The sequence below is a fragment of the Dipodomys spectabilis genome, unplaced genomic scaffold, assembly GCF_019054845.1.
Source record: "Dipodomys spectabilis isolate Male_0828 unplaced genomic scaffold, ASM1905484v1 ptg000363l, whole genome shotgun sequence".
NCBI lineage: Eukaryota > Metazoa > Chordata > Mammalia > Rodentia > Heteromyidae > Dipodomys > Dipodomys spectabilis.
This window is the reverse complement of record NW_024871040.1, coordinates 6,616,138-6,642,917: the sequence shown is the minus strand read 5'-3', so window position 1 is coordinate 6,642,917 and position 26,780 is coordinate 6,616,138. Positions and strand designations below refer to the sequence as shown.

General features: G+C 45.4%; 2 protein-coding genes across 4 annotated transcripts in view; both read left to right on the top strand.

The window, feature by feature from the left end:
- The window catches only part of Rnf185 (ring finger protein 185), a 39,479-nt gene extending 31,989 nt beyond the window's left edge, over positions 1-7,490 (top strand). For all 3 annotated transcript variants that reach the window (XM_042666307.1, XM_042666308.1, XM_042666309.1), the window contains 2 exons: positions 3,274-3,391; positions 5,132-7,490. In XM_042666307.1, coding sequence (XP_042522241.1) covers positions 3,274-3,391; positions 5,132-5,229 — 216 coding nt within the window. In that variant the 3' untranslated portion in view covers positions 5,230-7,490. The remainder of the gene's footprint in view (positions 1-3,273; positions 3,392-5,131) is intronic.
- Positions 7,491-14,220: 6,730 nt separating this feature from the next.
- The window catches only part of Limk2 (LIM domain kinase 2), a 78,098-nt gene continuing 65,538 nt past the window's right edge, over positions 14,221-26,780 (top strand). The window contains exon 1 of the mRNA XM_042666244.1: positions 14,221-14,395. Within this exon, the coding sequence (XP_042522178.1) occupies positions 14,380-14,395 (16 nt within the window). The 5' untranslated portion in view covers positions 14,221-14,379. The remainder of the gene's footprint in view (positions 14,396-26,780) is intronic.

Here is a 26,780-nt window from a genome sequence, read left to right as displayed (position 1 = left end):
CAGATAAGCAGAAAAAGCCAAAAGTGGTGCTGTGGCTCAAGTGGTAGAGCACTAGCCTTGAGCTAAATTGCTGAGGGACAGCACCCAGGCCCAGAGTTCAAGCCCCACGACTGATCAAAGAAAAAAAAAAAAGAGGAAGGGAGGGAGGGAGGAAGGAAGGAAGGGAGGAAAGGAAAAAAGAGAAAAACACAAAACAATATATATATCCAAGCATTTAACCCTGTGCTCAACAGAGTTCACACTTGGAAAACCGGACTTGAGCTACGTATGGTGACTCAAGCCTATAAACCTGCTTCTTGGAGCAGAGATTGGGTGAGATCTCATTTTGAGGCTAGCCTGAACAAAAGGAGGTTTATGAGACTATATCTTGACCAAGGGCTGAGCACAACTGTGTACACTTGTCATCCCAGTGATAGATGACATTCCAAATAGATCTCAGTCCAGACAGGTCTGGGTTTAAAGTAAGACCTTACCTCAAAAATAACCAACAGGGGCTGGGAAGGTGGCTCAGTGGTAGAGCGCTTGCCTTGCATGCTCGAGGCCCTGGGTTCGATTCCTCAGCCCCACATAAGCAAAAAGAAAAAAAGCCGGAAGTGGTGCTGTGGCTCAAGTGGTAGAGCACTCGCCTTGAGCTGAAGAGCTGAGGGACAGCACCCAGGCCCAGAGTTCAGGCCCCACGACCGAACCAAAAAAAAAAAATACCACATAAAGGGGCTGGAGGCTTGGCTTAAGTGATAAAGTACCTGCCTAGCAAGTGTGAGGCCCTGAGTTCAAACTCCAGTACTGCCAAAAGAGGGTAGGTAGGGGCTTGCTTATTCCGTCTGTGGTTGTTCCTACTGAATCCTTTCATGAGAAAGATGATGTGATGAGACATAAGCAGAGGAAAGAAGCTGACACTGACACACTGATGGTGGTTATTTGGGAGGACCCAGGGAGGTGACTATGAGATGGAAAGGTGGCGAATAGGAGGCATGTCTTTATCAGTTATTCCTCTGATGTGTGAATTTCTTACAACAAGCATAACTCTTTTAGCAGAAAAAGTAGTTTCTCGTCTTTTGGCAGTATTGGTAATTGAAATCAGCACTGGCTGATTTTTTAATATGATTGTATTATTATTAATGTGGTATATAGAGGGGTCACCATTTCATAAGTTATGTAATTAGTTGTTTTTTTTTTTTAGTCAGTCATGGGGCTTGAACTCTGGGCCTGGGTACTGTCCCTTCAGCTCAAGGCAAACGCTCTACCACTTGAGCCACTTCTGGTTTCCTGGTGGTTAATTGGAAATAAGAGTCTAATAGACAGACTGGGAAGGTGGCTCAGTGGTAGAGTGCTTGCCTTGCATGCATGAGGCCCTGGGTTCGATTCCTCAGCACCACATAAGCAAAAAGAAAAAAGCCAGAAGTGGTGCTGTGGCTCAAGTGGTAGAGCGTTAGCCTTGAGCTGAAGAGCTGAGGGACAGCGCCCAGGCCCAGAGTTCAAGCCCCACGACCAGACCCTCCCAAAAAAAAGTCTCATAGGCTTTTCTTGCCCAAGCTGGCTTTGAACCACATCCTTAGATCTCAGCCTCTTGAGTAGCTAAGAGCCACTGGTGCCCAGCTTACTTTTTTTTTTTTTTTTGACAATATCATCCCTTTCTTCACTCTCCCCCAGTTTCCCACTCCCATCCCTGCCCACAAGTTACATAGTTCATTTTCCATGTAGTACATCCTAAATAGCATGATGGCATTTGTTCACCTTTCCTCCCTCCCTTTCTGCACCCCTTCGTTTTTGTTGGTTGCTTTTGAAGTAAGATTTCACTTTATCATCTTGTTAGTGGAGCCTGATTTATGACCCCCTCTTACATGTACTTCTCTGTGTAGTTGGGGATGACAGGAATGCAACACTGTGTCCAGCCATTGATTGAGGTGGAGCTTCACAAACTTTTATGTCCAGCTGGCCTCCAACTATGATCCTCTGATCTCTACCTCCCAACTACCTAGGGTTACAGGCTTGAGTCACTACACCCAGCAGAGTTTCACATATTTAAAATTCTGTGTGACAATAGAAAAAGAAAAGAGTAGTAACTTTTTTTTTTGTCGGTCATGAGCCTGACCTCTGGGCCTGGGCTGTCCCTCAGCTCTTCAGCTTAAGGCTAGTGCTCTACCACTTGAGCCACAGCGCCACTTTCAACCTTTTTTTGCTTGTGTGGTGCTGAGGAATTGAACCCAGGGCCTCATGCATGCAAGGCAAGCGCTCTACCACTGAGCCACCTTCCCAGCCCCAAGAATTATAACTTTTTTGTTGGTAGTTCTGGCCTTGTTTTGAGACAATGTCTCATTATATAGACTAGGCTGACTTCAAACTCAGGATCACTCCTGCCTGAGCTCCCAAGTGCTGGGATCATTGATGGGTACCAACATGACCAGCTTAAAAGACAGTTTTCTTAATTCATTTAGTTTTGGGGGGGATCATGGGGCTTGAACTCAGGTCCTGGGCCCTGTCCCTGAGCTTTTCTGTTCAAGGTTAGCACTCTACCACTTTGATCCACAGCTCCCTCTGGTTTTCTGGTGGTTAATTGGAGATAAGAATCTCATGGACTTTCCTGCCTGGGCTGGCTTTAAAATGATATCCTCATATCTCAGCCTCCTGAGTATATAGAATTATAGATGTGAGCCACCAGTACCTGGCCTTAAAAGAAAATATACGGGGAGGGGAGGTGGGAGGAGTATGGGAAGGGATGGGATGGGAAGGGGAAACAAAGAGGAGGCAACAATGCTTGATAAGAAATGTACTCATTATCTTGCCCATGTAATTGTAACTCCTCTGTACGGTATTCTCACAATTAAAAAAAAAAGAGAAAATATACTTAGATGTTGTCATGTGTTTGTCACAATACTGAAACAATTTTATCTGATAACTTAAGACTTCTATTAGTCACTGACAGTTTTTTTTTTGCTATTACAGATAGTGTATAGTTTATTTTGATGCTCCTTCATAATTGGAAGTGATTCCCAGTTGTGTTTTATAAAGCATGCCTAGAAAACAACTTCAAGCCCTATGAACCCTAACGACTTTGCTCAGCAGAGCTTTTGATAGGGGCTCATCCTTGTTGGCTCATTTAAAGTTAAGCTAGGAGGGCAGAGGCCCCACCATAGTTACTCTGCATTGGGATCTAGATGGGTGGAAACAGGTGGCAGAGGGTAGGGAGAAGGCATGGGTGCCACATGTGTTAGGACATGTGAGATGTTTAAACATTTTTAGTTTTCTTCTCTGAACTGCATTTCTTCCACACAGGGGTTTCAAGGATTTGGATTTGGAGATGGTGGCTTCCAGATGTCTTTTGGAATTGGGGCATTTCCTTTTGGGATATTTGCCACAGCATTTAACATAAATGATGGACGGCCTCCTCCAGGTAAGCCTAACTTCCTTGGGAAACCAAGAAAATACTAATCCTGCTTGAAATCTCCTTGGAATTTGGTAGTATCTAAATTACAGGTGATTCTTACTCTACAAATAACCAGCCTTTTCAAAATGTCTTATTTCCTTCAGACTACTAGTACTCATGCCAATGATAGTGAGCCCTTCTCAAGTATCAGGTATCTGTATAATGCTCTCCATTCCAAACTCAGGGAATCAGCACAATCTTCCCATGAGCATGTAGCTGTGTCTCACAGGTCAACATTTTCAGAAATGTTTACCAGGATCTAAAGTCCATAAAGTAAAAAAATATCAATGATACTCAATTGAGAAAAAGCCTAGTCCTCTATATGTACTCCCCACCTTGACCCTGTGGAGGCCATGAGGGATGAGGTGACCCACCAGAGTGAGGACCTCTGTGCTGTGATGTCTCATTAGCTTCCCTCAGGACACAGCATATGGCTCACTCCAAGCCTCAGCCCTTTGCGAACTGTGCTTTTGATGCCCTCGCTGCTGTTTCTCCCTCCAGCCACTTGCCCATCCCAGCTGCATTCAGAGTAGAGCAGAGCCGTGTGTGGGGAGCATCCTGGGTTTTTAAGACATTGACACCCCTGCAAGATCTGTGTTATGGAGTCTACACTTTGGAAATAACCAGTGTATGGATCTGGTCAGGACCGTATAACCCTGAGATGAAATTCCACTCAGAAGTTATCTGCCTTACTCTGATCCTTGGCACATAGTAGGTGATCAGGAAGTCTTTATTGACTGTCTGCCTGCATGAGTTTATCAGAGCACCTAACTAGGGAGGGCGTAGTATAGCACCAAGAGAGATCAAAAGCACCCTTCATGCTTTAGAACATGGAACATTTTCCCCTGTTCATGTGTTATCTTCTCAAGAGGCCCTAGGAGGGGCCTTCCTCAGGAGGAAGGTCAGATACCAGTAGAGCCAGCCAGAGCCATCCTGGTAGTTTGCTTCCTTCTAACATAGTCCAAGGCTTAGCCTGAATTCCCAGTCAGTTCCTTAGCCAGGCTAGATTCTGGATCTCCTTTTACTCTACCACAATCACATTTTCTTCATCATGTTCGGTACAGTTCGCCCAGCCTGGATGATGATTCTCTTGCCCTTCTTCCTCCAAAGTCAGGACAGGGATCTCAAAATAGCAGCTTTTCTCTGAAGGAAGAAGAGGAGAGAGATAGATCCTCACCCCAGTTTTACATCTGTGTTGCCGTGGGGGTCTGAGTCCTATCCAGGAGAAGGCAGGCTCGGAGTACCCCTGGGCAGTGTGTAGAGTGGCAGGAGGTTGCTGCTGCATCTCTGCCACTGCCCAGGAGCCTCTCATCTGAGCAGGACATGCTCTGTGCTTCAGCAGCTGCTTACTCAAAATGGGAAGAATAATACCTACCAACTCACATGCAGAACAGTACAGAGATGGTGCAACAAACCATAGCTTTTAATTACTCTTGTTCCCTCTAGGACTTTCCTGCTAATCAACTTGTTTATTTGTATTTGCTGGCCAACCCTCTTTTGGGATAATGGGAGACCTTGTCCTCATTATTCTATTGCTTCACATATTTTTTTTTTCTTTTGCCTCCATTCATTTGAGGGTTGGAAGTAGTTCTAGTATGCAGGAATCTGTTGTAAGGAAACAGAACTTGCAGCCCTCTACTTGTGGCCCAAAGGGGCAGTGTTACCCCACAACCTTCTGATAGCCTTCTCTCTCTTTTGTCTCTCTAGCTGTCCCTGGGACACCTCAGTATGTGGATGAGCAGTTCCTGTCACGCCTCTTCCTGTTTGTGGCCCTGGTGATCATGTTCTGGCTCCTAATTGCCTAATGCTGGGCTCCATAGCCGGGCCTCTGGTCTGGTAATGTGCCACTTGTTCTCCTGGATAATCTTGACCCCTGAACTCAGTGGGGTCAGTAACCCTTCAAGGAGTCTTGCTTCTCTTAGGCACATGGAACTCAAGACCAGTTGGCAAGGACCCCCACCGCGTGTCCCTACGCATTAACACCCTTTCGCAACCTCAGGCCTTGGTGCTGAGTCCCTCTCATGGGTGGCACCATGAAATCCTGTTCCAGCTTATTCAGCAGGTCCTGACTCTTGACAGGGAAGAGATGGGAGGAAAGAAACTGTGAGGGTTTCTTTCACTGGAGTTTTATATTACAAAAACAAAGGGATGAACCAAATGGTATTTATGGAAACTTTTTTCATCTCTAAATATCCCTTGGTAAGTGACGCCCCACAAGCCAGCCAGGGCTCCTCGCACAGGGAAGTTCTGCCTCCAGATCCCAGTGCTGCTCTGTTCTTCTCCCCTCCCTTTCCTCAGCCCAGACACAGGAAACTGCTGGCCCATGAAGAGGATAATTGCATCAGCAGAAGCTGAGGTCACTTCACGAATCCACCAGAGATGCGAAGATCTGTTCCAGGCTGTGGACCTTGCTCAGTGTGTGTGGTTCCAGAAAAGAGCTTAAAGGACCTCTTGCAGAGCTTGTCCCTGAGGAGACATGTTTCACTCTCAGGTGTCCCCCTAATCAGCTGTCCCCTCAAAATTGTGGGCACTTGTTCCCCTCTTCCAGAGGGCAAACAGTCAGATTACACTGAAGCTGAGATTGACTGCCTGCGTTAGGAAAGACCTCAAGTTCCAGCCTTTGGTGGGGTTCAGAGCTCTGGTGCAAGAACCACCAAACATGTAGCACAGGCTCTGAATGCATCCTCTCTCAGAACTTGCTCAGAGGAAGCTGGAGGTTTTCCCAGCTGATATAGAGGACCACCAGCGTCAGAAACCAAGTTGTTCTTTATAATGAGGCAGGGAGTGGGGAGACCGCCACCCTGTGACCCTGCTTTGAGTAGGGCTTGATAGAGCTCCCCGAAGGCAGGGAAGCCTGGGACTCTCAGCAGCAACCCTCGATGCTCTGTGAAGACAACATGGCAGGGCCACCGACCTTCAGGACATGGATACGATATGGTCTTCCTTCCTCTGGAGTCCAGATGGAATTATCCTTTCTAAACCCTTGATTTTTTTTTTTTTTAATTTCACAAGCTTTTTCCTCTGCGTCTATAGTTGTGAATCAAACAATTAGGTCACTGGCCAGGCTCATCAGAGAAATTTCAGCTTCCTTGAGACCTTGGTGGTGATGGAAGGAAGACTTCCACTAGGAGCCTCTTGCTCACTTCTCTAACCCACTCTGCTCCTAGCTCGCCCTGCAGTGCTCAAGAAATAGGACAAAGCCTTCCCTCATGTTTTGTTTTTGTTTTTCTCCCAAAAAATTTTGACTCAAGACCTTGGATGACACAAGAAGCCCTCCTCCCCTCTGCACAGTGATGTCCCCCTCCGTTGCACCTGCCAGTGCCCGAGTTCAGTGTTGAAACAGACAAAATACAAAGTATTGAGTAGGTGATTCGTTCATGAGTCCACTTGGTAGGAATTAGCCACCAGCTTTACAGTGTGCTGCTGGATTTTAAACATTCTTAGGCATCTCCTCAAGTATGTTCTTCTTATTACCTGAAAGCCAAAGTTTCAGGGGCCATTGGAATGTCTCTGCTCTAAAGAAAGAATTGATGAGATCCCTTTGCAGTGGCCCCAACCAGTAGAGGGAGAACTTCAGCCCGCTGAGCTCAACAGAAATGGATTTGTAGAAGACTTGTGGGTAGGAGGACAAATCATTTGGATTATGATGAAATGGAGTGAGCTCAGGAGAGCACCAGCAAAGGCATTCAGAAACACACTGGAGCAAAGCTAGGTTGGCTGTTTGCCCTTTGATTGTGAACCTTGTAAGTCCCCACTCTTACCCTGTGCCAGGAGCTGGGTCAGGAGAGCCAACTTAGGACTGCTGGCTCAGCCCTAGCAGGCACCTTCCCGCCCCTTTGCAGATTCACCACCCAGCCCTCTACCAAGGCATTTTTCTTCTTTCCTTCTGTGTGTGTTGTCTGTGTTCTTGCCCACCTCCTACCCCGCCCCCAACCACTCTTGTGGACAAGGACCAGGTCCCGACCACAGTCAGAAAATGCAATATGTATAGCAGCACACTTGACCAGTCACTGATTTTTCACTGTTGTGAAAGTGATTTGATTTAGAATTAAACAGTTTTACACTACTTTGAGTTTGGACTTTTATCTGTATCATGGAGAAAAAAGTATTTGGGGAGTAGGTACATCGATCTGGCTCTGGAAAGCAGCTCTGTCAGCCTTGCTAATGTTCGTGGTAACTGAGGCTGAAAGTCTTCAAACAGCTTTGGATAATTAGATATGAAAAGTATGAGCTGGAGGCCTGGCTTCATTCGCAGTCCTGCCCAAGGAACAACCTGTCCAACAGGCAGCCCAGGTCCTGACAAGTTCATGAAATTCCTAAGCTTGCCAGCAACAAGCTGCTGTCTGCCATGGCCACTGAGAGCCTTGTAGGGAGTCACAATTCAGAGTCAAACTTCCTATGTTGAGTGACAGGGTAGGTGGGCCCTCAGCCACTCCCTCTCTCTGAACAGAGGCTGTGCCCTTTCTGAGGTCCTTCAGAAGCAACGTAGTGTGAGATGAAAAATGTTGAAGTTATGAAGTTATGAGTTTGCCTCAGCCACTGGCTCCAAGGCACTGGAGCCATAGGTCGTCTTAACACACAACACACACACACACACACACACACACACACACACACACACACACACACACACACACACACACACACACACACACACACACACACACACACACACACACACACACACACACACACACACACACACACACACACACACACACACCCGCTGCTGGAAGGAGTTCCATTCTTCCATGTAGACCTTGACCTAAAAGCTCTCAAGCTGAAAAGTGCCAAATGCAGTGGAGAATGCAGAGGTGAGTGAACTTCAGGAATTCATCAGCCCAATAAGAAAAGAACAGAAGTTCTTTTTTCAATGGAAAACAAAACACAGTAAAAGTGGACAATGAGGCCTCCATGTACCCATCACCCAACCCCAACAACCACCAACTTTTAAGTCCAACTATTGTGTTGTCCCATATCTCCCTATCTAAGTTGTTTCAAGCAAATCCCAGCCATGCCATCTGTGAATACATTTCAAAGATAAGGATTTTTTAAACATAGCCAACATACTATTTACATACTGTAAAAATTAATAGTTCTCTAATCTCATATCCAGTCATTGTTCAAATTTCCCCAGTAATCTTATGACTCATTTATATAGCTTTTGACCAGATACAGTAGTGCACACATGGATTCCCAGCTTCTTGGGAGACAGGTGAGAGGAACTTGAGTTCAAAATCAGCCTGGGAAATATCACAAAACCTTGTCTCCCCCCCCCCCCAAAAAAAGGGTGCTGGTGACTCACGCCTATAATTCTAACTACTCAGGAAGCTGAGATCTAAGGATAGCAGTTCAAAGCCAGCCCTGGCTGGAAAGTCAGGGAGACTCTTAACCTCCAATTATATACTCAGAAAAAGCTGGATGTGTCACTGGATCAAGGGGTAGAGTGCTGGCCTACCCCATGCCCTGAGTGCAAACCTCAGTACTGGCACACACAAAAAAAGTCTCAGCACTCAGTATGCTAAGGAAAAAAACATTGGGACTGTGTAGTAGGACTCGGTCTCAAAAGTTAAATAGAAGCCCAGTGCTGGTGGCTCATGCCTAGCTACTCAGGAGGCTGAGATCTGAGGATTGCAGTTCCAAGCCAGCGCAGAGAGGAAAGTCTGTGAGACTCTCCAGTTAATCATCATAATATCAGAAGTGCAACTGTGGCTCAAAATGGTAGAGTACTAGCTTTAAGTGGAAAAGCTCAGGGACAGCATATAGACCCTGAGTTCAAGCTCCACAACCAACAACTGTTAAATGGATACTTAGAATTGAGATCCAGATCACTTGTTCGTAAATTTTTGTTTGTCTGAAATTTCTTCTTTGTTTGGTTGTTTTTCTTGTGATAGGGTCAGGATGTATACCCCAAGCCTCCAACTTAATGTTGTCCTGCCTCAATCTTCCAAGTGTCTATATACTTCCAAGTGTCTATATACAGTGTGTGTGGGGGCGAGCATGTGTGCATGCATGCATGTACATACTGGTTCTTGGGCTTGGACTCAGACCTGGGGGCTGTCCCTGAGCTTGTTTCGCTTAAGTCTAGCACTCTGCCACTTGAACTACAATTCCACTTCTGGCTCTTCGGTGGTTAACTGGAGATAAAGTCTCACAGACTTTCCTACCCAGGATGGTTTCTTACCATGATCCTTGGATCTCAGCCTCCTAAGTAGCTAGCATTACAGGTGTGAGCCACCAGCACCTGGCTCATAGTTTATCTTTAAAAGAGAACAGGTCATTTGTCAGATTGCATTTCCCATTGGCTCGGTTTTCCTGTTTGGACATCATAATGTTATTTGATAAATTCCTCTTATCTATATGTTTCCTGAAAATAGCTTAACCCAATTCAACCTTATTTGTGGAAGAGGGCAAGTAGGACTATGTCTTAATAACATATACTTATTCCATCTTACCAGGAAGTAGGTCTTACAGTTCCTCTTTATGCTGTCAGCATCTATAAATTATATTTGTCTTCATGACATATTTGTCCAATAGAACTTTACAATTATATAGATATTCTGTATTGGTTCAGACTAGCACATTAACCTCTAGTCACATGTAATTATCCAGCACATGGAATGTGGCTACTGGACCAAACATTTGATTATTTCCCATCTGTTTCCATAGTTCCATTTCATCTTTTTTTTTCTTTTTGTCAGTTAAGGGGCTTGACTCAGGGCCTGGGTGCTGTCCCTGTGCTCTTTTTGCTCAAGGCTAGCTCTCTACCACTTTGAGCCATAGTGCCACTTCTGTTTTTGTTTGTTGTTGTTGTTGTTTTTGTCGGTCGTGGGGCTTGAACTCTGGGCCTGGGCACTGTCCCTGAGCTCTTCAGCTCAAGGCAAGCACTCTACCACTTGAGCCACAGTACCACTTTGGTTTTCTGGTGGTTAATTGGAGATAAGGGTCTCATGGACTTTCCTGCTTGGGCTGGCTTTGAACTGTGATCCTCAGGTCTCAGCCTCCTGAGTAGCTAGGATTACAGGCATGAGCCACTGGCACCTGGCACACTTCTGGTGGTTAATTGAAGATAAGGGTCTCATGGACTTTCTTGCTTGGGCTGGCTTCAAACCACGATCCTCAGATCTCAGCCTCCCAAGTAACAAGGATTACAGACATGAGACACTGGCGCCTGGCTTCATCTTTATTTTTTTCTCCCATATTAAATAGCCACATGTGACTCTCATAGCAGACAGTGTAGATTTACATTAAATTCATAGGAAGAATGTAAAATGACATAATTGAAAAAATATTTCTAGAGTTGAGAAACAAAAGGTATGTTTGTGGCCAGAGTGGGACACTATCATTACAGAGGATTTGGGGGGCTCGTGGGGAGCTGCTTGGGGACCTGGTGGCTGTGGAAATGGTGGGAAGAATGCAAGGATAAAATGTGCTTAGGGAAAAGCAAAGACCTAGAGTGAAGGAATAGGCTGCAAAAGAAAATGTATTCCTTCAAGAAGACTTTGGTCTTTAATTTATAGACAAAGGGAGAGAGTGAAGGGTTTTGGTTTTTGGTTTTGGGTTTTTTTTTAGGCCAGGAACTGACAGAATAAAAAATAGTTTTGGAACATTAATCCATCTTAAAAGAGATGAGGGCTGGGAAGATGGCTCAGTGGTAGAGCACTTGCCTTGCATATATATGAGGCCCTGGGTTTGATTCCTCAGCACCACATAAGCAAAAAGAAAAAAGCCAGAAGTGTTTCTGTGGCTCAAGTGGTAGAGTGCTAGCCTTGAGCTGAAGAGCTGAGGGACAGCGCCCAGGCCCAGAGTTCAGGCCCCACAACCGGACACCCCCCCCGCCCCTCCTCCCCCACCAAAAAAGAGAGAGAGATGACTCCTGACTAGAAGGCAGAGATTGGCTCAATAGGAAAACAAAATGACTGGAAGCATCGGACTAAGGACAAGTAGAACAGTACCCTCAAGGTGGCAGAACCTTGAGGTGTTTTTTCCTTTTTTTTTTTTTCTTATTCTTGGTTGCCTGTTTTGTCTTGAAACAGTTTCTTGCCCTGTTGCTGTACAGCCTGGCCCTGAACTCCAGAGCTCAAGCAGTCCTCTGGCCTCAGCCTCCAAAAAATAGCTGGGACTATAGGCATGCAACACCAAGCACTACTTGAGTTGGTTTTCAAGGCTCAGGTCTTCAGAATGCTAAACACAGAGACTTCATTGTGAATTAGCCTTGATATTCTGACCTTGGCCACTGACCAAGCTACAATCAGCTAAATTAACTAGACAAGTGCCTTAAGTTCTAGAAACCCAGTATATATCTTGCTAGCCCTTTCTTTCCCTCTAGAAATCTCCCTTGATTGCACAAGCGATTTTGGAGTGTTCTTTGGGTCCACAATGGAATGATATCTCTTGACTATGTCATTTCTACAGATGACTGTTTCCTTTACATTTCATCTGGGGAAGTAAGCTACCACCACTCTGGGCTGGTGAGGATCATGAGGATGGAGTTAGGAAGGAACAGAGATGGAAGAGCCTGGCTGTAGAACCTAGGAACAAAGAAGACAGCGAGGGAACCTGATCTCAAGGCTGCCAACATCTCAATGTCTGAGAAAATACAGTGCCACCTCTTTTCGTATGCAGGGTGAATAAAATCCCTGCCCCCCTGTTTGCTAGTTATAAGGTGGCATGCCACAAGAGCTTCATAGATTCCTGTCACTTTAATTCAGTACACATCTGTGTTTACTATAAATCACGAGATTTCCTGAGGAATCATAAAACCAACTGCTTAAGAGAGTTCCCAGGAATTAAATGAGGCACAGCCCTCCTTCCCAACACAGGATATCAGGAGCTACCTGCCGCACCCAGAGGAAAAAAAAAAGTCTCACCTGTATCTGCTTTGACATAGCTGGTCTGGGCAGGAAGGAAGAGAATTGGGCTGGCCTTTGCTTATCCAGTTGCTGAGATCAAAGGCAGTTGTGTTGAACTTTGTCTGTGGTGAGCGCATGGGGGCAGAGGCAGGACCCCTTTCCCTGGGTCCCATCCCTACCCCTTCCTGATCAGTCAGATACTTTTCCCATGACCCATATCTGATTTAGGGGAAATAGCAGTTGCCAAAGACCCATCATGAGAAAATCACATGGGAGGGTCATCAGGGACTAGCTGAGGAGGCCAGCCTGTCATTACATGGAGCACCCCAATCCCTGTCCAAACCAAAGAAGTATCTGCTGTCCTAACTATGATGCTCTGTCAGTCTGCATGGCTATTTAGTTCCAGGTGTGTTTCTTTTGGCTTATGTGGAAGGTTTTGGCTGCTACCAACATTTGTTAAATGGGAAAGTTCACATAAATACTAGAGTTGACGTATACACCCCATATCCACAGTTTAGCATCTATGATATGAATTTAACCTAGGATCAAAACTGTGAAGGGGGAAAAAGCCTCTATTCCCTAAATAGGACAGTACAACAATTCTATAGCATTTACATTGTTTTAGGGTGTGTGTGTGCTGTTACTGAGGCTTGAACTCGGGGCCTAGTTTCTGTCCCTTAGCTGTGTGTGTGTGTGTGTGTGTGTGTGTGTGTATGTGAGTCTTGGGGCTTGAACTCTGGGCCTGGGCGCTGTCCCTCAGCTCTTCAGCTCAAGGCTAGCACTCTACAGCTTGAGCCACAGCACCACATCAGGTTTTCTAGTGGTTTTATTGAAGATAAGAGTCTCATGGACTTTCCTGCCTGGGCTGGCTTTGAACCTCGATCCTCAGATCTCAGCCTCCTGAGTAGCTAGTATTACAGGCATGAGCCACTGGCGCCCAGCCTCCCTTAGCTTTTTGTATCAAGGCTGTGACTCTATCACTTGAGCCACAGCTCCACTTTGGCTTTTTGCTGGTTAATTGGAGGTGTCTCTCATGTACTTTCCTGCCTGGGATGACTTCAAACCATGAACTTCAGATCTCAGCCTCCTGAATAGCTAGGATTACAGGTGTGAGTCACCAGTGCCTAGCTGTATTAGGTGTTTTTTTGTTTGTTTTGTTTTGGAGGGTTGTGTGTGTGTGTGTGTGTGTGTGTGTGCACCAGTCATGGGGCTTGAGCTCAGGGTCTGGGCACTGTCCCTGAGTGTCTTTTGCTCAAGGCTAGCACTATCACTTGAGCCACAGCACTACTTCTGGCTTTTTCTGTTTATGTGGTACTGAGGAATTGAACCCAGGGCTTCATACATGCTAGGTAAGCACTCTACCACTAAGCCACATTAGCAGCCCTAAACTAGGTTTTATGAGTAACCTAGAGGTGGTTCAAACTAGGATTGTATATAGATTTCATGCAAAGAGTATGCAATGTTATATAAAGAACAGGAGCATTCCCAGGACCTTTCTTATTCATATTTATTCATACTCTTGGTCCAAATACTACTTGCAGTGAGCTTTCCACTGGGAGTCTAGGGATCAGTATTCCCATCCAAGATCTGCATCTAATAAATCAGAACCATTTTGAAGTCATTGAACTTGACCTTATAACCCCTCAGATTTCCCCACGTGTAAAATAGAGCACTACAGGTGCACCAGAGTGTGCATTCACACCTGCAGCCTGTCCATAACCCAGACACCCGGAGAAACACATCGCTTGAGCTAGGGGGCGCCAGAGAACACAGCGGATACCAAGCCAAGGAAGGTGGAAACCTGATGTCAGGGGCGGGGCCTTTCAGAGAGGGGCGGGGAAGGTCTAGTTTCGGGGGGCGGGGCTTAGCAGGGCGGGGCGGGGCTTAGCAGGGCGGGGCGGGGCGTCGGGCCGAAGGGCGCCTGAGTGCCAGGTGCGGTTTGGTCCTCACGGAGTGCCGTAGGCGGCGCATCCGCTGGTGCCGGGGGGCTAAGAATCCTGCGGTACCTCAGGCTGTGGCGGGAGCTGAGCCGCGGCGGGGGTGGGGGAGGAGAGCTCCTGCAGCTCCCCCTCTTCCTTCACCCCATTTCCGCGCCCTGGAACGATGGCCGCGTTGGCGGGTAAGGAGAGGGCTGCCCCACCCGGTCCCTCCGTTATCTCTGCAGGGCGCGGGGCCCTTGGCGCCGGCGGAGAGTCGGCAGCCTCGCGGGGTTGGCCGGCTTGGTTGGATCCTCCGGGGTCCTCAGAGGGGCACTGCTCTCCCCGGGGACTTGGAGGTCGGGCCGGGGTGGGGTGGGGCGGGGAGCCCGGGAACTGGGGACAGAGGGAGCATCCGGAAGACGCTGGGCGCCCCCGGGGGCGGGCGGACGGCTTCCTAAGAAGCGAGGTCCCCCCCCCCCCCAAGCCGGCAGGAACCCGGCTCTGCCCGGAGTCCACGCTCAGGTTTCCCCCGATTAAAATCCTCGACGAGAACGTTTGCCAGAACCGAGATTCCGTCAGGGTTATGGAGGGTATGAAAAGGATCCTCTTAGGGTTTGGGATCTTTAGGGAGAGGCAAAGTTTTTTTTGTTTTTTTTTTATCAGGTTCTGGGGGGTTGGGGTGGAAAAAGAACGAAGAGGGTTGTGACCAAAAAAAAAAAAACTCAACTTCTAACGGGATACCTTATCTTGAGATACCTGGGGATTTCTTTCTTGGATTCAGTAGCTCTTTACTACAAGAACTAGAGTCAGAGTAGTAGGGCTTCCTTGGGGTTTAGGACCTGGACTGCGAGGAGAGAGATTGGATCATTCTTCTTGGGATTCAAAGATAATCAGCTTCGAATGGGAAAAGTAAGACCCTGAAGTTCCAAGTTCTTTGGGATCTTGGCCACCAGCGAGATGTGGACCAGACCTTTCCTGGAAGGAAGTTGCTTAAGGGTGAAAGGTGCCTCTAAGAGTTGGGTTACGGGGTGCCTTGGTGTAAGACTCCACACCACACCCGCTGTCACCTCACACATCGCCTCTTCCCCTGCCCCAGGAACCCTGTGTCATTTTTTCCCAGCCATCTATGTGGAGGCCCAGCATCGGATGATCAACTTCTAAGAGCTTTCTAGAGGTGCCAGGAGGGAACTGAGAAGGAGGATGTGTGGATATCAGCCTCCACTTCCTGGCTTTCGGCCTGTGGACAGTCACTTCCTCTAGCCTGAATACAAGGACCAGGGAGCCAGTGGGGTCACTTCCTCACCATGGGAGCATGGGATTTTCCTTCCCACTGCTGCTGATAATAGGCTTCTCAGAAAATTGTGAAAAATTTCAAAATGCAGTAGTTTCAGGGGAAGGGGGGTGGCTTGGAATCCTTGTGCTCTACTACTGAATTACATCCCTAACAGCCCTTCAGTGCAATTCGCCCTACCTTGACCCCAGACTGGGCTCTAATTTGGTATCGTATGCTTTTGCTTACAGCTGGCACTCCACCACTTGAGCTGAGCCTCCAACCCCAGTACTTTTATTTTTTTAAATCAGATTTTCTCTGAAAGAACAAGAAGCCTTCTGAAAGCTTTTGGATGTAACGTGCATTCTTTCACACAATAGTATTTGTTGTATACTTTTCTGTGACTAAGGTAACAACTGAGATACTCTACTAGTTGAGATAAACCATTGAGCGCCCCAGGGCTCAGAAGTGTGGATAGAGAATTCTTTCCATGTAAAAGGGGGTTTTGCCCAGGTACTGGTGGCTCACACTTGCAATCCTAGCTCCTCAGGAGGCTGAGATCTGAGGATCACAGTTCGAAACCAGCTAGGACAGGAAAGTCCACGAGACTCTGCAATAAACTACTCAGAAAAAGCTGGAAGCAGCACTCAAATTGACCAAAATGAAAGCTTAGAGACAGCGTCCAGGCCCTAAGTTCAAGCCCCAGGACTTGTACACAAATGTGTGTGCACGCACATACACACACACATACACATACATGGATGGGGGGCAGATCTTTAAGGCTGTCAGTTTAGCAAGTTTATGCTGATTCCTGAGGATAAGTAAAAGTTTGTGTAGCAAAGAAAAGAAGAAAAACATTCCAGGCAGCAGCAACTGCATAAAAAGACCTGAGGAGCCTGTGGCTTACACCTGTAATCCTTGCTATTCAGGAGGCTAAGATCTGAGGACTGCAGTACAAACCCAGCTGGGGAAGGAAAGTCCATCAGATTTTTTATCTCCCATTAACCAGCAATAAGCCAAAATGAAGCCTTGGTTCAAGTGGTAGAGTTCTAGCCTTGAGCAAAAGAAAAGCAGAGCAAGAATGCAAGACTGACTGGCAGCCATGGAACTGACAAAAACAGAAAGAGATCTGAGGTTGGAAGGTATATGTTGCACTTCAGGAGCTGGAGAAGTTCAATTTGTTGTTGTTGTTTTGTAGTATGGGAGATTAGACTTAGGGACAGGCTGTAAACTCCTGGATTCAGGCAGTCTATCTGCCGTAGCCTCTCAGCTAGCAAAAACTATAGGTATGAATCATTGTACTTGATTTAAAATGGCTTTTTTTTGTGCTTTTTCATGCATGAAAGAAAAAACCTGCATATTGGAGAGTGGAAGGTATAATAGAATGCGGAAAGATTGTCAGGAAAATCCTCCTTAACAATATTTTGTTCTCACTCAGTCTCCAGTTCCCCAGGATTGAGAACGAATTTCAAAACATTTAGCATTGTATTACTTTGAATCACTTATACATTTAACACCAATTATGAGTAATACAATCTTGGCAACAGTACCCCCAATTTATTTTTAAACATAGGCATATGCATACATGACCAGTAGTTTAAATTTATATTGAAAACCATGAATTTTTCATATTTACAACAGTGCTTATTCCCTTCCCCCCAATTCTTTCCTCATAAATTTAAATGACCCTTAAGTAACCCTAGTTGATTTTATTTTTTATTTGTTTTTATTGCTAAAAATACAAATGAGCAGTATGTGAATTTTTAAAATATTTTTTTTTTCTCAAGACAATATATCGCCCTATTACTTGAGCCACAGCTCCACTTCCAGCTTTTTGGTAGTTTATTGGAGATAAATAAACACATGGATTTTCCTGCCTGGGCTGCCTTCAAACCACGATCCTCAGATCTTAGCCTCCTTAGTAACTAGATTACAGGATTGGAGCCACTAGTGCCTGGCACATATAAAAGATAACACACACACACCTTTTACAGAGCTAGGAATTAAGCCATGGGGGTTTCTATCTCTGAGACCTTTAGCTTTAAAAAAAAAAAGAAACAACAAAAACCAGGGAGGGGGCTGTTTTTAATATGTAGAAACTAAGGCTTAGACCCAGCTTGTTCAAAATTTCATAGCCAAGTGGGATCAGAGTTCACATTTTCCAATTTGAAGTTAGTGCTTCATTTGAAGTTAGTGCTTCATCAGGACTGTATCACACTGAAGAACAAGTTGGTTGCCTGGGTACTCAGAGCAGGAAGCAGGACTTAAGCTTTTACTTGTTATTCTGTTCAAGTTATGTTCTAAGACACCTCAGATTCCTCTTGTGTAACCAGAGAATCAACAACAAAGAAAGCAAATATTTACTGAGTGACTGTGTTGTCTACAGGACTGGGCTGGGTCAGGTTTTACCTCTTCAAATGTTAACAGATGTCAGAGCCAGGAGAGATTTTTGAGATAATGCATAACCTCCTTGTTTTACATCTGAAGTTAGAATGTGAGACTCCAGGAGGAAAAATGGACTTGTTCAGGGGTAAAACAAGACTATTATCAGACTTCCTAGTGCTTTTTCCAGTTCCTGGCTGTTTAAGACATTTACTAAGATACATAGTGAGTCCTTCATAAATATTGTTGGACATAAATAATGTGGAATTTGTACCTTTGAGAAATTCACTGTCTAGTTAGGATAATAAAGAAACAAACTAGCCACATACTGGTGGCTCGTGCTTGTAATTCTAGCTAATCAGGAGACTGAGATCTGAGGATCACACTTCAAAGCCAGTCCAGGCAGGAAAGTCCTAGAGACTCTTACCTACAACTAACTACCAGAAAACCAGAAGTGGTGCTGTGGCTCTTAAGCTGTCCTTGAGTAAAAGAGATCAGGGTCAGCACCCAGGCCCTGAGTTCAAACCCCATGACTAGCCAAAAACAAAACAAAAAACCCGTTGCTGTTTGCCCATGATTCATGCCTGTAAAATTCTGGCTACTCAGGAGGCTGAGATCTGAGGAGTGGGGTTCAAAGTTGGCCTAGGAAAGAGAGTCCTGAGACTATATCCATTTAACTTGCTGAAGAACAGTACCCTGGCCCTGAGTCCAAGCCCCAGTATCAGCACGTGCGCACATGCATACACACACATACGCACACAAATCTTGTGAGGCCTATATGTAAAAATCATACTATAGAATATCACAACTGAGGGAGAATTCTGTTCATGCATTATTTCACAAATACATATAGAATACCTACTGAGTGTTAAAGGAGGGAGGGGACGGTCAAGGGAAGCAGAGGAAGGCTGAGAGGGTAGGTGAAGTCAGGCTGACGATTGTGGAAAGCTACAGCCTGCAGTAAACTACTTTAGAGCCATGGAGTCACAGTGTAGTCACAGGGTACCAACCTGGAGATGGGTACAATGGTCTTGAGTTGAGATTCGTCATAGCAGTGGAGATGTCAACACTGTCCAATAGGAGATGCCATAGCACACGATTAATTCGCTGTGGATGTGGATGGGGTGGAAGGACCAAGATAGGATCTAAGAGATCTACAGGCTTCAAAGCCTACCCAAAATCACTTCATGTTCAAGGGACTCTTTTTTTTTTCTTTTACTGGGGCTTGAACTCAGGACCTGGATGCTGTCCCTGAGCTTTTTTGCTCAAGGCTAGTACTCTACCACTTTGAGCCACAGCTCCAAGAGTCTCATGGACTTTTTCCTGCCCCAGCTGGCTTTGAACCGTGGACCTCAGATTTTAGCCTCTTAAGCAGCTAGGATTACAGACGTGAGCCAACATTTCTTCAGCATTGCAGTGAGAGGACCTGAAGAGCATGCATGCACATGCACTCACACACACACACACACACACACAGAGCTTTATGTGTAATAAAAATGAAGACTCCTTTACCTATCATTTTACATCCTTTAGTAGCCAAGACATAAAAACATTGCCTGTTCCCATTAAAGTCTTCACCCTAGGATTCAATTTGGGGAGGTTTTTCTGCAATAATTTTTCAAGGGAAGTTTTAAACATAGTTAACAGCCTAAGCTTTGAAGTCCTTATCTCATGGAATCTTTCTATTCCACTAATTAATACCTGAATAGTGCTAAGGCACTACTGTCTGGCACAAGGCAAGGACTCAAAGTAGTTTTTGTCTGACAACAAGTTGAGAACCACTGTGTAAGTCTATGGATTGAGTAACCTAATTTCTATGAAAGAGATTCTTTGCAGATCTTCCCCAGATTTAAAAAAAAAAAAAGCATACTCAATCCCAGTTAAGTAAGCATCCCGTTAGAAATGGGAGCCTGCTGGGCGCCGGTAGCTCACGCCTGTAATCCTAGCTACTCAGGAAGCTGAGATCTGAGGATCTCCGGTCAAAGCCAGCCCGGGCAGGAAAGTCTGTGAAACTCTTATCTCCAGTAAACCACCAGAAAAACAGAAGTGGCACTGTAGCTCACGTGGTAGAGTACTCTTCTTGAGTTGATGAGCTGAGGGACAGCGCTCAGGCCCAGAGTTCAAGCCCCACGACAGACAAAAAAAAAAAGGAAAGAAACGGTAGCCTGAAAGTCAGGAACCTTCTGTCTCATTCTCTCCCTACAGTGTGTCCTATTACAGTGCAGAACTGGCTCTGCCCCCAACATGTGGCTTGCCCTATCTGACATTTTTCTACATGTCCTGTCCCTCACAACCCAGGAGTATGTACCGAGGTTCCTGGTAATTTCTGGTCTAACCTTGCTTCACACATAGTAAAGATTTGCTACATTTGTTTGGAAAGTATTCCCTTCAGATTATTTTAAATGTATTTTTTGTGCCAGCCTGGGCTTTAACTCAGGGCGTGAGCACTGTTCCTGAACTTTTTTGCACAAGGGTAGTGCTCTACTATTCAAGCCGTGGCTCCACTTCTGGCTTTTTAGTAGACAGTGCCCAGCTTCCCTTAAGGTTTTCGCTTATTCAGCTCAATCTTTTGCCTGGCCAACCCTGTAGATATACATGCAAGAAAGAAGAGAGTAATCTACAAATATATCCAAACAGGTGCCCAGCACTATAGAAGGTGTTTGTACATGGATTATGATACTTCTTTAAGTCTGCTGAGAAAGATATAGTATTATGCTTTTTTTGCAGGGAGGGGGTGGTGGTGTGGTGCCAGTTCTGAGGTTTGAACACATGGCCTGGGTGCTGTCCTTGAACTTTTTTGCTCAAGAGTAGTACTCTACCACCTTAGCCATGGCTCCACTTCTGGCTTTTTAGTAGATAATTGGAGATAAGAGTCTCCTGGAAGCTGTGCACAGGTGGCTCACACCTATAATCCTAGCTACTCAGGAGGCAGAGATCTGAGGATCGAGGTTCAAAGCCAGCCAGGGCAGGAACATCCATGAGAACACTTATCTCCAATACACCGCTAGAAAACTGGAAGTGGCACTGTGGCTCAAGCAATAGAGTGCTCACCTTGAGCTGAAGAACGCAGGGACAGCGCGCAGGCCCAGAGTTCAAGTCTCACGATGGACAAAAAAAAAAAAAGATAAGACAAGCTCAAAAAGGATGAATAATCTGACTTATGTAACTGTAATCTCTCCGAACATCACCTTTATAATAATGTTAAATTTTTTTAAAGGATGTATAGGGGCTGGGAAGGTGGCTCAGAGGTAGAGTGCTTATCTTGCATTCATTAGGCCCTGAGTTCGATTCCTCAGCATCACATAAGTAGAAAAAGCTGGAAGTGGTGCTGCGGCTCAAGTGGTAGAGCACTAGTCCTGGACAGTGCCCAGGCGCAGAGTTCAGGCCCCCTACTAACCTCCCCCCCCAAAAAAAAGGATGTATAAATTGCCTAAGGACCTAGAGTTGGTAGCAGAGCCAGGCTTCAAATCCAGCTCTTAACCAATTCTTTTGTTTGACACTCACAATATTTTCCTAATAAGCCAAAGAAGGGAAGAAAGAAACAATAGCAAAAATTAAACTATCCTTAGGCACCAGTGGCTCCTGCTTATAATCCTAGCTACTCAGGAGGCTGAGATGTGAGGATGGTGGTTCAAAGCCAGTCTAGGCAGGGAAGTTTACAAGACTCTTGTCTCCAACCCCCAGAAAACTGTGTGGCTCAAAGTGGTAGAGCGCTAATCTTGAGTGAAAAAGCTCAGGGACAGCACCCAGGTCCTGAGTTCAAGCCCTATGACTGACAAAAAAGAAAAAAGCAAAAGCATGAAACTTTTTAAGATGCCTGTCTGTGCCTTCACCTGAAAAGTGAGAGGCCCATGGTTTGGTGTTGTAGACTCTGAAGGAAACATTGATCCTTCCTTTTAATAAAGAAGAATCTAAGGTCCAGAGAAGTTCAGAAGCTCCTTTGAAAAAAGATAATAAAGTCATCTGATCTTTTGTCCTGAAACACCACTCCCTTTGGTAATATTTGGTGAGCTTGTGAGGAAGCAAACCCTTTGGGATACAGAGTAGAGTATGTGGAATAATGTGAATCATTACTATTAGCCTTGCCAGTAATCACCTCATTAAACATCTTTTTTTTTTTTTTTTGTCGGTCACGGGGCCTGAACTCTGGGCCTGGGCACTGTCCCTCAGCTCTTCAGCTCAAGGCTAGCGCTCTACCACTTGAGCCACAGGGCCACTTGCAGCTTTTTTCTGCTTATGTGGTGCTGAGGAATCGAACCCAGGGCCTCAGGCATGCAAGGCAAGCGCTCTACCACTGAGCCACCTTCCCAGCCCCCATCTTTTAAATTTTTTCATTTTGGTTGCTGCCCTGAGATTTATACACCTGAGTTGCCAGTTCCCAAGGGGTCCAGCAGTTGCCATTATTGTTGTTTTATGCTGCCCCAGGTTGGCTGAGATTTGTTCCTGGTTCTCATTGTCTTGGGGGAATATGAGATTCTTCAAAGATTTTTCTCAAAGGAAAGGGTAGGATGTATGCGTGTTGGTTCAGGCTGCAGCATTAGAATCTCATGAGCTCTCAGTCTTGGAAATTTCTCATCACTTTGAGTCTGAAAACAACTATGCAGCAACGCAACTTAGACCAAGTTTGAGGTGAGTGTTAAGCACTGGCTTTGAGCTGAGGTGCCAGGCCAAACACTTACAACTGAATGGCTGTGAGGTCTCGAATAGATTTGAAGTTGTCCGAAACTGCACAGGGTAATAAAAATGCAACTGGCCTGATAGTCTTGGGACATGGATTTGAGTTCTTATGAAGACCAACTTTCACCAGCTGTGTGATGATTTGGCAGATGTTTCCTCCAAGCCAAAATGAAATGGTTGGATTAGATTAGGTTATTTTAAGTGTTTAACAGGCCCAGATGGTGATACATATACCTGTGACCCCAGCTCTTTGTGAGGCTGAGCAGGGGCTTGAAGAGTTCAAAGCTGCCCTTTATATTTAAAAAAAAAAATAGAATAGAGTGAGAGAAAGATGAAGGGAGGGAGCGAGGGAGGAAGGAAGGAAGGAAGGAAGGAGGAAGGAAGAGGAAGAGGAAGAAAGGGCACGCAGGCAGGCAAGCACTGGCACTCTAGCCATACAAACAATTTTGTCATCCTAGTGTTCTCTAGTAAGATTTCAAGATTGTTCTTGTAGGTTTAATCATATAGCTGATTATTAACTTGGGCAAGAAAAGGCATATGTAAAGTAAACATAACAAGATTCAAAAGACCCTAACAGAAGCTTTGCAGCGAGGCATTTGTAATAGTTCTTGCTTGGTTCCTTTTCTATCTTGTTGTTGTTGTTGTTCTGAGACAGGGTCTTGCTATATAGCCCAAGCTAGTCTTGAACTCAGGACCCTATGTCACCCTCCCAGATGCTGGATTACAGGCATGCAGCACTATGCCTAGTTCTCACCTTGTTTGTGTTGCACATTTAAACTACCCAACAAGCCCAATAATAACTGAAGGTAGGTTTTTTGTTGTTGTCATTGTTATTTTTGGTGGTTGTGGGGCTTGAACTCAGGGCCTGGGTGCTGCCCCTGAGTGAGGTCTTAACCTAAATGCTAATACTCTACCACTTTGAGCCATAGCACCACTTTGGGTTTTTCTGGTGATTAATTGGATATAAGAGTTTCATGTGAAGTTGCACTGTAGCTCAAGTGGTAGAGCGCTAGCCTTGAGCTGAAGAGCTGAGGGACAGAGCTCAGGCCCAGAGTTCAAGCCCCATGACAGACAAAATAAAATAAATTATTAAAAAAAAAAAGTGGGGCTGGGAAGGTGGCTCAGTGGTAGAGTGCTTGCCTTGCATGCATGAGGCCCTGGGTTCGATTCCTCAGCACCACATAAGCAGAAAAAGCTAGAAGTGGCGCTGTGGCTCAAGTGGTAGAGTGCTAGTCTTGAGCTGAAGAGCTGAGGAACAGCACTCAGACCCAAAGTTCAGGCCCCATGACTGGCAAAAAAAAAAAAAGTGTCTCACGTACTTTCCTGCCCAGGCTGGCTTCGACTCATGATCCTCAGATCTCAGCCTCCTGAGTAGTTAGGATTACAAGCCAGCAGCACCAGGCTTGAAGGTAGGTTTTAGTTTCTTGTCTATTGTGTGTCGGACTCTGGGCCTGGGCACTGTCCCTGAGCTCTTCTGCTCAAGGCTAGTTTCTAGTTCCTTCCTTCCTTCCTTTCTTTTCTTTCTTTCATTGGTCGTTGGGCTTGAACTCTGGGCCTGGGCTCTGTCCCTCAGCTCTTCAGCTCAAGGCGAGCGTTCTACCACTTGAGCTACAGCGCCACCTCCAGTTTTCTGGTGGTTTATTGGAGATAAGAGTCTCACGGGGGCTGGGAAGGTGGCTCAGTGGTAGAGTGCTTGCCTTACATGCATGAGGCCCTGGGTTCAATTCCCCAGCACCACATAAGCAAAAAGAAAAAAGCCGGAAGTGGCGCTGTGGCTCAAGTGGTAGAGCGCCAGCCTTGAGCTGAAGAGCTGAGGGACAGTGCCCAAGCCCAGAGTTCAGGCCCCACCACCAGACCCAAAAAAAAAAAAAAGAGTCTCATGGACTTTCCTGCCCGGGCTGGCTTTAAACCTCAATCCTCAGATCTCTGCCTCCTGAGTATCTAAGATTACAGGCGTGAGCCACCAGCACCCGGCAGCTTCTAGTTTTCTAAACACCTGATGTGTTCCTTATGTGTTCTTTATTATTAGAGGATGCTGTGGAAAATTACTTAATCAGGCTACCTTTCCAGACTCTGTCAAACAGTACTCACTATAGATAAGTTTGCAAATAGGAGAGGCAAATACTGAGGGAGAGGTGAATAGCCTGGTACAATGAGATTTTTTGTAGAGAACAAACTATCTGGGCAGTCTGGGCTTCACAGAAATCCTCAACATCACATTTCTCTCTGTCTCTGTCTCTCTATCTTGTGTGTATGTCTCTCTCTGAGACAGGTTCTCACAATACATCCCTTGCTGTCTTTAAACTCAAAATCCTCCTGTCTCAGCCTCCCAAGGTCTGGAGTACAGACATTCACTAGTATATTCTCTTATATTTTCTGAAATTAAGGTTGTGAGAGATTCAAGATCATTGGTTATCAGGATTGTGAGTCAAAGAGGCCCAGGAGCTGGGTACAGTAGAACATACTTGTCTTCCCAGCTACTCAGGAAGCTGTGGCAGCAGGATCATGAGTTTAAGGCCAACCTGGAGCCACACAGGAACATTTTATCTTTAAAAAATAAAGCAAGCAAGAAAGATGGATCTAAGGAGGTTGAAGGTTCTGTGTGAATAGCTTTACCAGAGTGCTTTCTAATAGAAAAGCAATGTGAATGTATAACAGAGAAACTGAAGCCAGGTTTACCCACTTACCATAGGTTGTTATACTGGGAGCCAGAACATTTAACTCTGCAGTGAAATCGTCTCAGATGACCTTTGAAGATTATCTTGAGAACTCACTTTTTTTTTTTTTTAAATTACTTGGGCTTGAATTCAGGATCTTGTGCTTGTTAGGCAAGTTCTCTATCATTTGAACCGGAAATTGCTTTTATAGCTAGCGATTAGATCCAGCCTTTCAGTCAAATTTACTTCCAAGGGAGTAGCTATTCAGTACCAGCCTGGGCTAGGCCCAGAGAGAAGAGATGGTCATGATGCAGTTCTTGCCCCATAGAACTTAGTGAGGAATTGGAAAAGAGCGAAAGAGGACAGGAAGAGATAGATATATGCATAGCAAACTATAATTAAAGAACACAGGGTAGCTAGGTGCCAGTGGTTCACACCTAGAATCCGAGCTGCTCAGGATCTGAAAATTGAGGTTTGACGTCAACCTGGGAAGAAAAGGCAATGAGACTCTTATCTCCAGTTAACCACCAAAAAATCCAGAAATGGAGTTGTGGCTCAAGTAATAAAGTGCCTGCCTTGAGCAAGAAAGCTCAGGAATAGTGTCCAGGTGCTGAGCTTAAGCCCCAGTGCCAACACACACACACACACACACACACACACACACACACTAAATGGTGTAAGGCAGATACAGACAAAAGGAAGCAAACATTGCTGGGCTAAGTATAGTAAAGAGTGAATAATTTGTGTGACTCTCTGGGTGCAAGTAACTGGAAAACAGAGCAACTAAATGTAGCTAGAGTCCTTTTGGAAGGGATGATGAGAGAGAAAGTTTCGTAGAGGTCACTGGGTGAAAGGTGTTCACTGCTTTAATAAATATTAATTGAAGTTCATGGGTCACACTTGGTTCCTCTAGTCCTTTTTGTTGTGCCCATATTGGGGCTTAAAATCAGAGTCCAGTTGCTATCTCTTAGCTTTCTTGCTCAAGGCTGGCACTCTACCCCATGAACCACAGCTCCACTTGTAGCATTTTGGTGGTTAATTGGAGATTAACCTGCCTGAGCTGGCTTCAAATCATGATTCTCAGATTTCAGTCTCCTGAGTAGCTAGGATTACGGTTTGAGCCGTGAGGGCTTACCTGTTTCCTCCTAGCCCTTTCAAAGTAAGAATAGTCAACTTTAAAGATGTGTGAGTTTTTGTTCTTGTCCCAGAGCCTTTGAACATGTGTCCTGTCCCCAGCCCCCATCTCCAGTGTTCTCATTCCCCTCTCCCTTTTTTGTCCAGTTAATACAAATTCATCCTTTAGAGCTCAGCTTGGAAATCACTTCCTGAAGGAGTGCTTTTGCTTCACCCCTGTTTTCCTAGGTGTGAACTTGATATCTCCTTCATACCCTTGCCTCAGTTATGAATATAATTCCATTATTGTTTTTTGTGTGTTTAATCTCCCTCTGTTTGCTGCCTCTTTCCTTCCCCAGCAGTGTTTGACGCATAGCTGGCATGCAGTAAATGTCTGCTGAAAGAATGGCTGGAGCATGTCCATTGAATTTAGCAATAAGCACTCAACTGGTGACCTTGTGTGACAGTTACACAGAAATGGTGGGG